Genomic DNA, 10,561 nt, shown 5'->3' with positions numbered 1-10,561 from the left:
AGTGTGGTTCGGGTGGCTTAACGCGGGCGAGTGGACAGACGTGACCCACCGGGTCTTCCTTTTTACTAGGTTGCAGAGTGGTGCTCATCCTCTCTCCTGAGGTCAGGAGAAGCTAACCTCAGAGTGATGGTTGGCAGGACTGCGTGCACCTTAGCCCCTGAAGAGGACTTTTCATGCTGAAGGAAAAGGAAACTTGCTGTGAGAAATTAGGTGAACTTCGCCTGAGCCACGGAACAAGCTGGCATCTTATCCTTCCTGGTGCGTGGCCAAGAAGGACCCAGCATTACTCTGCCATCCTACAAATATTCCCACCTGAGTCCCACCCTAAAGGGAAAGTTTGACAAGCACAAATGTAAGAGGTGCTCTTCCCGAAGGCCAGTGTCCTCAGGGACAAAGAAAGGCTCAAGTAAAGGAGAAAGACAGCTAGGTTGTAACCCAGACACTCGTGGAAGTTGACATAGGAGAGTTGAAAGTTCAAACTCAGTCTGGGCAATTTAATGAGACCCTGTCTCAAAACTGAAAAAAAAAAGGGGGTGGGGTGGGGAGATGCCTCAGTAGAATAAGCGCTTGCCTGGCAAGTGGAAAGGCCTGAGTTCAATCCCCAGTTCCGAAAAAGAAAGAAAAAGAAAAAAAGAAAGAAAGAAAGAGAAAAGACAAGATGAACCAGGCGTGGTGACACACATTTGTAATCCCAGCATTGGGGAGGCTGAGGCAGAGGATTGCTTTGTGTTTGAGGCCAGCTTGGGACTACATAGTGAGTTCAAAGACAGCCTGAACTACAGTGAGACCCCAGCTCAAAAAAGTGGGGATGTAGCACAGTGCAAATGTCCTGGATTTAATCTCTGGAATCACATGGGTGGGAGATAGATAAATAGAACATTTGATGACTCTAGGTTATGTTTATGTATGTATTCATACAAACATATATTATGCACAACTTATCTTGAAAATGTTTTTTTAAGTTTGAAAATTTTTTTTTTTTTTTCCGGAACCAGGGATTAGACTCAGGCCCTTGCACTTGCCAGGGAAGTGCTTATTTCACTGAGCCATCTCCCTGGCCCCTAAATTTGAAATTTTTCCAAATGAAAAGGTTTTAGAAGTTCTTCTGAGTGCCCAAGGCTAAGACAGGTCTTGCTGGATAAACAGGGTTTGGGGGAGGATGCTCAGTGGGCAGAAAGCTAAGTAGTATGGGTGGCAAGTGACAGCAGGACATGTAAGAAGGAACATGAAGAGTCCTCAGGGTGAAGTGTCATGCTTGGGTGCATGGACAATTTTTATAGCTGGTGAAGTAAGGTGGAAACATTCTCCAAAGGCAGTACTGAAAGAGTAGTGGAGTCACCTAGCTTGTGCTTTTTTTGGTACACATTGTGGGAATGCACCAAGGACCTCATACATGCTAGCCAAGTGCCACTGAGATGCCTCTCCAATTGTATGTATGTATGCATGCATGTATTTTTATTTTTTTAATTTTTTTTAAATTATTTATTTATTTATTTTTATTACATTTATTTTTTTTGTGTGTGGCCAGCTCAGCCCACCAGGGGGCGGGGCTGGCTAGCATGTGGTGCTGGGGGATCGAACCGCGGTCCCTGTGCTTTGCCAAGCTTGTTTCAAGTAGGTGCTTTAGACCACTGAGCCGTCTCTCCAGCCCCCATGCATGTATTTTTAAATTTTGAGAGAGGGACTAAGTTTTAAAGTTTCCCAGCCTAGGCTCAAACTTCAGATCTTCCTGCCTCAACCTCCCAAGTGCTGAGGATTATAGGTATGTATACTGTGGCTGGCTTCAACTTGTCCTCTTAAGGAACAGTGTCTGTGTCTAAAGACGAGTGGGCTGGGTGAGTGGGTGCAGAAAGAGAAACGAGCCATGGCTCCTTGCCAGAACTCTTTCTCTTGAAGGCTACTTGAGTCATTGTGTTTTCCTTAACCAGGAACACAGCAGACTTGAGTTAAAGGAAGAATTTGGTAGCTTTAGTGGGAGATATGTTTCATGCTTCAAAATGGACACATGACTTTGTTGCTGACTGCAATCGGGACGGTGATTCATATCTGATCCATGTTCAGCTTGCCTGGCTCCAAAACTAGACCAGCTTCCCATAACTGCCTGTTCCAAATCACCACTGCTCCATGAGCTCTTATGCGATCTGGCCACTGCCCCCTGACACTGTTACTGTACCACAACTCTGTACCCTTGCTCTAGCATCTGCCTCTGTGGAGTTCCTCCCCCTAACCCATGAAACTTCCTGAACACAGCTGCCCGCAGTAATGCCTACCTCTGCCAAGCTCCTAAAGCTTTTTAGTGGGGACACTCAGTTTAACAATGGTGTGAACACCATGACGTCATGGCCCCAGGGCATTATAAGGCTCAAAAACTGGGACAGGTAGAAACAACTCCCTGTGGTATTTTTCCCAGCATGTAGAGGATGGGTGAGTATAATACTACCTTTATATCTCCTTTTTAAAAAATTATCAGTGCTGTTTATTTTTTTTTTAATATTTATTTTTATTTATTACATTTATTTATTGTGCGTGTGTGTGGCCAGCTCAGCCCACCAGGGGGCGGGTCTGGCTGGCATGTGGTGCTGGGGATCGAACCGCGGTCCCTGTGCTTTGCCAAGCTTGTTTCAAGTAGGTGCTTTAGACCACTGAGCCATCTCTCCAGCCCATCAGTGCTGTTTATTACATAACATTAATAGTCAGGCTCAATCAACAAGGTCAACAGAAACTTGTAAATATTCTGCTAAGTAATCTATCACATTATTACCTTCGTCTCGGTGTATGTTACCTTAATCTCAAAGTTGAATCTAAGAGCAAAAGTTCTGCAGTCCAACTATCAGAAGTTCATCTCCGGTTTGCTCAAGCAAGACAACTGTACTGGGGTCTACCTGTCCCTCTGGAAGTATTTATTAATCATATCACTAGTCTTTCCAAAAGAAACATGCCAGATAGCTCTTTCCTCAAATGGAAAATGAAGCAGGGCATGATGGCGCATACCTGTAATCCCAGTACTCAGGAGGCTGAGGCAGCAGGAGGACTGAAAGTTTGAGGCCACCCTGGGCTACACAGTGATTTCAAGGCCAGTCTGAACTATATAGTAAGACCCTGTCTCAAGAAAATGCAAAATGAAATAAAGCAAGAGAATTCTAGAAAACATCAAAGGAGGTGAGGAAGGCTCCAAGCCCAGTGCAGTGGGGGCATATCTCTTGTGTAAGCTACTTAGGAGGCCAAGGCAGGAAGATCACTTGAATCTAACATTTCCAGCATAGCCTCAGCCAGAGAACAAGGAGCCATCTCAAAAAAAAAAAAAAATTATCAGTGTGGTGTGCATACCTGTAATCTCAGCACTTTGAGAGACTAAAATAGGAGGGCAGCAAGTTTGAGTGTAACTCAGTGCAAAGGCACAAGGTTCAATACACAGTGCCTTAAAAAACAGTTGAAAAGGGCTCTAATGAGTTAGTCCCGTGGAAGCAGAAGCCAGTGATTCAAGCATGGCTCACATGGTGCCCATAGGGGTTTCCAGTTCTAAAATTCATTCCTGACCTTGACTCATGAACAAGTGGTATTGAGGGAGGCCAGCTAGGCTGATATGAGTTGAAGGCCCAGAGCAGTAGCTGTCTGAGATCTGAGAGATGCTGCTGAGAGACTCAGAATACTAATATAGGACACCACTAGAGGAGCTATGCAGTTCTGTACCGATGGCTGGCTGCCTACTTGTGGGTAAAGCATGGTGCTTAGGCCTCCACAGAGTTGAAACTGTCCGTGCCTGGGGTCAGGGTGGAGGCGGACAGAAGGTCTTAGGGCCTAGACAATTAGCTCTGGGCATGAGTTCATTCTAGTCTACTTTCTTTTCTTTTTGAGGCAGGGTCTTGCTATGCAGTTCAGGCTGGCCTTGAGCTCACTTTGTAGTCTCAAACTTGCAACTGCCTCAGCCTCCTGAGTGTTGAGACAATAGGCATGCACCGCCATGCCCAACTGAATCTAATCTACTTTCTGACTTTTTTTTGAGACAGAGTCTTACTATGTAAATCGGGCTGGCCTTGAACTCACTATGTATCCCAGAGTAGGTCTGAACTTGAAATGATCCTCCTGCCTCAGCCCCTCAAGTGCTAGGATTTCAGGGATGTGCTACCTCGCCTGATTTTGCTTTCTGATTCTTAAAATGGGTGGAGGACACTGGTGTGGTGGTACATGCCTGTAATCCTAGCATTCTGGGAAGCAGAGGCAGTAGTAGTATGAGCCCCCCTAGGACAACTTAGAAACAGCGAGACTCTGTCTCAATATAAGAAATAGAAAGGGCTGAGGATATAGTTCAGTGTGAAGACCCTGGCTCAGTACCAACAGCACAAAGCAAGAATGGAATGGTAGGATGTGGAGTAGATGTTCCCGGGGCAGCAGGGTCCTCCTTTCCATGCTTCCTCTATCCCCATCCTTTTCGCCTGTCTGTACCAGTTGATTCTGATTTTGTAATCTTGATTTTAAGTCTCCATTAGGGATCTCTGCCACTGTAAAGGTCAATTTATATCGCACTGAAACTTACAGTGCAGATGCCTCTAGTCAGAGCTAACATATGTTTCATTTTTTACCTGTTTCAATTTTAAATTCTACAAAAAAGTCATCAAAAGACATAAAACCAAGTTTTGGCAAGGAGGTTGAAAAAATTGAATTCTTTATATATTTCTGGTAGGAATGTAAAATAGTACCTTGGAAACACAATTTTGAAGTTTCTGTGAAAGCCTAGACATGAATTTCTTATATGACCCATCTACTCTTGAGCCTCTGCCCAAGATAAATAGAACATGTCCACTCAAAGACTTGTATAAAAAAACTCAGCAACTTTATTCACAATAACCAAACTGGAAATAACCTAAATGTCTACCAGGTAATGTATAGACAAACCAATTGTGGTCCACTCGTACACTGGAATATTATTCAGTCACAAAAGGAGTTAATTACTGACATCAGCTATAACCTATATTAACCTAGAAAATGTGATGCTGAAAGACCAAGGCTTAATTCCATCTATATGAAATACATAGAGCAGGCCAATCTATGGGCATAAAGCAGTTGGGGTTGCCAGGGGTTGGTGGCAAGAGTGCTCATTAACGGGCAGTGTTTAGAGACTAACTGAAACACTCAAAAACATGGTGGTGATTGTATAATTCGATATATTTACTACAATCTTTGGTATACTTAAATGGGATAGTGTATAATATGAAAATTTTATGTTATGAGTTGGTTTAAAGGCATTGCCAGTCCATCTTAATGGCGTCTGTAGCACCCTTAACAGCCATGCCAGGACAAGAGAAAAGAACTAAGCAGTTGTTCTTTGTGTGTGTGTGTGTGTGTGTGTGTGTGTGTGTGTGTATGGACAGCTCAGCCCACCCTGGGGGCAAGGCTAGCATGGCATATGGTGCCAAGGATTGAACTGTGGTCCCTGTGCTTGCCTAAGCTTGCCTAAGCAGGTGCTTTAGACCACTGAGCTATTTCGCTGGCCCAAGCCTGTCATTCTTGAGGGACCCGCCAGAACTCTGAGTGAAGGCTATAGTTTTAAGGGCCAGCCTTTTAGACTCTTAGATACTTTCTCCAAAAGGTGCTGGAACAGCCATCACCCAGAGGAGAGCCTCTCTAAGTTGCCTTGAGAAGAGGTAAAGATGATACAAGTGGCTGTCTCTGCAGTTGGAAGGAATGAGGGCATTCTGGGAACTGGCTTTGGACCAGCCTGCCCTTTATCACTAAAAGCGCACACTGGGAGGAGAGGGCCTGCTGGGATCTAGCCTTCCTGCTGGGCTGGTACAAGTCAGAGTGAAATAATGTCATACTACAAAGAATGAGGTGACCAAAGACTGAAGGTGTAGCATCTAAGAACAAGAATGCTGTAGATAGGGCCGGCCAGATAGCTCAACAGATTAAAGAACCTGCTTGGGCAGACACAGGAGCTGGGGTTCAATCTCTCCCTGCCTTCTGGCTCTGCCCCCTGGAGCATACTGAAACAGTGATTGAGACAGGGCTTGGTGGCGCACGCCTATAATCCCAGTGCTTGGGAGGCTGCAAACCAGAGGATCACTACGGGTCCAATCTGTGTAGTGAGACCCTGTAAACCTTGTACTAAATACATAAAAAAAGAAAAAAAAAAAAAAGAATGCTGCAGAAATGGGAGGATGCAGTCTATGGACCTTGAACTTGCGTGGGGTCCCTTCTCTCACTGCAGATGTTTCCTTGACTCTTCCTACCTCCTATGTTAGAGTCCAGGTGTGCATGCATAGCTGAGGACAATGATGATGGGGAGGGTGAGGGGCTCACTCTTGTCACTGACCTGCAGGGTGTGGCCTCATGGACAATGCTCCAGGCAAGGACAGTTGGTTCTCTGTACAAATCCACCTACTGATGTGACATTGGCTAGAGTTAGGATGGCACCTATAGGGAGCTCTTTCCCAGTGACAAGGTTTGCAACTTCTCTAGGCCACAGCACCCGGTCCCAGATGGCCAAGCCAGACATGCTCCCCACGAAGGCCTCAGCACTGTCAAAACTACCCCCTACACTGTCTTGCTCCTGGCCCAGCACAAGGGATCCCCCAGGAGGAATCTCATAATCCTCCCTGAAGTGAGAGCCAGTGGCAACTAGCCTACGGTCCACATAAAGCCAGTACCTGCCTTGGAGGGATGTCCAGCTGACACAGATGTGGTGCCACTGGCTGTCTAGCAGCGGCTGCAGGGACAGCTCCCTGAAGGCTGGGTCTCCAATCACAAAGTGCATGGAGCCAGGGACCAGGGAATCTCGGCCATGCAGCACCAACTTGTTGTCATTCTCTTCAGTGGCATAGGAGAGGAGGGTGCCCAGGTAGCCAGAGGTCATGCGGATCCAGCTGCAGAAGGACAGGGCTCGTAGGCCCTTGACAAAGCCAGGGCTGAAGAAGACCACATTTTCAGTGGAGACATTCGGGAAAATGAACACAGGGCCTGTGTTGCAAACTAGAAACAGAGGGAGGGAGAATAAGCCTATGCTCTATGAGGCAATCCAAAATCATTCAGAGGCAACAGTGCTGTAACCATGCCCCTTATCCTAGGAGGGGATGGCCTAAAGTTTCCAGCCACTATGCCTCCAGGAGCTCTACCTCTATGCTGTCATTCATGGAGGCATGCCTGTCTGCATCTCATTTACTCTTGTAATATGTGCCCCATTCCATCAGGGACTGAGAATGAGAGCACCTCCAAAGGGAGTGATTGAGCCCCATGTAAGCTGCCTGCCAGTGTCCCACCTTTGTTTGCACTTTCTGTGACTGCTGTAACAAGTTGCCACAAATTTGTTTTCTTATTTATTTATGGTACTGAAGATGGAACATGGGACCTTTGCATTGGGCTACATCTCCAGGCCTTTTTATTTTGAGACAGAAACTTGCTAAGTCACTAAGTTGTCTAGGTTGGGCTCAAAACTTACAGTCCTCCTGCCTCAGCCTCTGAGTGATGTGCCTCAAGGCCTAGCTACAATTAATTTAATAATTTAAAACATTTCTGGAACTAGGCAAGGTAGTACACATCTGTCTCAAAATAAAAAGCACTGGGGATTTAGCTCTGTGATAAATCATGCTTGGGTTGGATCCGTGATACTGCAAAAACAAATAAGGAAAAGCCACCTGACCCAAGTTTATTTGTTTGTGGAGGTCAAAATGTCTTGTAGGTTCAAATCAAGGTATTGGCAGGACTAGCTTCTTCTGAAGGCTCCGTGAGCCTGGCTGCTTTATCCAGCCCTTCCCATCTTCTAGAGCTGAGCATGGTACTTGGCTGCTGTTCAGAATGCATTCCTGCAGCCTGTGCCTCTGTCCCACACCTCCTCCAGCTCTGATCTCTTATCTCCCTTCCTGAGCCCCATGATCATACTGGAACCACCCAATAATCCAGGATTATTGTCACCTCAAAGTCTTGGCTTGACCACCTCTGAAGAGGTCCTTCTGCCAAAAAGGCAATGTGGGTGATTTGGCCTGCTGGTGACCTAATTCAGGTGGTCACCTAGACAATGACAAAGTCAGGCCATCCCCTCTTCTAGGGCAGGGTATGTGGAGCATGAAGCCGGTGCCCTTTCCTTATGATCTCTGGGAGAAAGTTTGTGGGGACCGGGGCTTTGGCTATAGGAGGAGCCAGGGGGAGACCCAGAAATTGATTGGGGAGGACAGGTTTGTGGCACTTACTTTTTCCTGCTCCCTGGGGAGGCCATTCCAGCTGAGGAGGGTCCCTTGGGGCTGCAGCAGATGCCCAATGGTTGCTTACGGTTGGGGATTTCTGTGTCCTCGGGAGAGTGGCAGCGAGATCCTGTGGTAGATTCCTGTGTTTGAGTGGAGGCCTGAGTGCCTGCTTTTCCAGATGCAGCTTTGGTAAGCTCAGACCTGGCTGTGCAGGCTGGTTTGGGGCCAGAACCAGCCCCCAGGCTGCAGTGTCAGGGCTGCCCACCTGCAGCTGTTTTTCAAGAGCATCTAGTTCAGTGCTCTGGTTGTGGATCTGATGTACCAGGTGGGCCAGTGTGTTCTGCAGAGCAGACACATCCAGGGCCAGGCGTGAGATCACATCCTGCTGTGCCTTCTGGCCCTTCTCCTCCCAAGCCTGCTGCTTACTCTTTGCCTGCAGAGCAAGGTCCAAGGCCTGCAGCCTTGCATCTGTCTTCCGACCTTGGCGTTTGGCCTTCCTCATCCAAGTCTTTAGGTGGGACAAATCCACCTGCATGGCAGCCTGTGACCTGTTGAATGCCAGAGCCACAGCCTGGTTCTCTTCTGTCAGCCTCCGGAAGCGGACATCGACATTGTAGGACACATTGTAGTTGTTTGCAATGTCCTGCAGGTGTGTCAGAGTGACCTCTTGGAATCTTTGAAACTGTAAAAAGGACAGAGTAATTATGGGCAGTGGCAGGGAGTGAGATGCCCTGTTTACCCTTCAGAAAGTCCTTACTATGTGCAGGGTTCATAGCCAGCACTGCATTTATTTATTTAGGGATTTTTTTTTTTTTTTGAGACAGGTCTTCCTATGTAGTTCAGTCTGGCTTTAAGCTCACCGGGTAGCCCAGGCTGGCTTCTTATTTGCTGTGATCTTCCCTTCTCAGCCCCCTGAGTGCTGGGACTTACAGGTGTGTGCCATCAAGCTTGGCCTCATCCAGCACTTTTTTATATTTCATTTTGAGACAAAGTCTTGATAAATATCTAAATTGCCCAATTTGGGCTCAAACTTGCAATCCTCCTCTCTCAGCTTCCCAGACTGCTGGGGTTATGACTGGCTGGGACTGAATATTGATGGACCAACTTGATCTATGCCACAATGCCAGAAGATGTAGATCAGTTACCATGAACAGTCCCAGGAGGCAGACCACAGAGGAGATACCCCAGCCCTGGTCCCACATCAGTACGGTGTGGGGTGTGGACTCCAGTCCTGTAGCTCAGGTTCCTCCAAACCCCTGCTCTGGATGACTACAGCCAGTTGATTTGCTGCTGTGGCTTTCAAGGCTTCCCCTGTGAGCAGAGGAGCCCAAGGAACAAGCTATATGAGTGCTTCACCAGAATCAAAGTAGAAGTCCCCAGAGCTGGGCATAGTTACCAACCCCACATAGGAGCCTTAGGAACATCTACACTCTCTGTTTCCGGGTGAATTTATGGCCCCACAGCTCCCACACCCAGTGACATTGCCCAGCACCATCAGATCCCAAATCCCTCTGGTTGTGGCCTGAGGGGCTCCTAAAATCCTGTCTCCCCCGCCCCCTATTCTCATCCTGCTTGATTTCAGAGTGTGGCTCAGCAAGCCCTTCTCTGGTTTCCAGTTACAGGTGGGAACACTTAGCTTCGAACCACAAGCTGTGCAGTTGGGATCAAAGTGCTGACACAGCTCTATCTGTAACATCCATCCCTCATCTGCCCAAGTGTGGTACTTACCTGCTCTTCTAGTCTATGGAGCCTCTCAAAAAAAGGTTTCCTTTGTCCTACTAGGCTGCCTTGCTGAACTGAAGTCCCATGTAGATATATGGGTGCAAAAACAAGGAGGAAAAGTAAGGCACTCCTCTCAGGGCGATTCATGCTGAAAGACCAGGGGCCCCAGTGTCTCTGCTGGACGGATGTAGGAGGCGGTTGGGCTCATGTGATGGTCTTATCCCTCACAGCTCTCCATTTGAGTGGTTTTCCTTCTTCAGTCCTGGCTAGGTGTCAGGAACTTCCTGCCACCTTAATGAAAGGCATCTGCCTTAAAGCCTGAGTCCAAGGTTCCCAAGGAAACAGCCTTAAAAGAACACAAACAGTTTCTTTGGAAAAGCATTCTACTGGGTGTAAGTCCCTGTCAAGTTGGCTCAGAGGCAGACAGGAACTAATGGCTTTAACAGGAGCAATGGACTTAGGTTTTGACTAAGAAGTTGAAGCAGGACAGGGGACCTGAATAGGGTTCAGATGTCACTGGAGCCAGGACTGCCACCTTCTGTGAGACCACGTCTCTCTCTTTTGGAAAATGAACTGAAACATATTGGAGTCACCTTGACTCATTTCCCACCCAGAGTTATATAACCTTAATTAAATTTTATTTATTTACTGTTTCTTTGTTCTTT

At 47.0% G+C, this 10,561-nt stretch overlaps 1 protein-coding gene across 1 annotated transcript; it reads right to left on the bottom strand.

Moving 5' to 3' along the window:
- Nucleotides 1-6,082: 6,082 nt before the first annotated feature.
- On the bottom strand, nucleotides 6,083-10,113 carry Ptx4 (pentraxin 4). Its single transcript, XM_023711683.1, has 3 exons — nucleotides 9,903-10,113; nucleotides 8,181-8,856; nucleotides 6,083-6,966 (listed from the first exon to the last, which is right to left on the bottom strand). The coding sequence occupies exons 1-3, from the start codon at nucleotides 10,041-10,043 to the stop codon at nucleotides 6,326-6,328; spliced, it is 1,458 nt and encodes a 485-aa protein (XP_023567451.1). The 5' UTR covers nucleotides 10,044-10,113; the 3' UTR covers nucleotides 6,083-6,325.
- Nucleotides 10,114-10,561: the final 448 nt, after the last annotated feature.

The sequence above is a fragment of the Octodon degus genome, unplaced genomic scaffold (assembly GCF_000260255.1).
Source record: "Octodon degus isolate 3935 unplaced genomic scaffold, OctDeg1.0 scaffold00021, whole genome shotgun sequence".
Classification (NCBI taxonomy): Eukaryota; Metazoa; Chordata; class Mammalia; order Rodentia; family Octodontidae; genus Octodon; species Octodon degus.
This window is presented reverse-complemented; position numbering and strand designations above follow the sequence as displayed.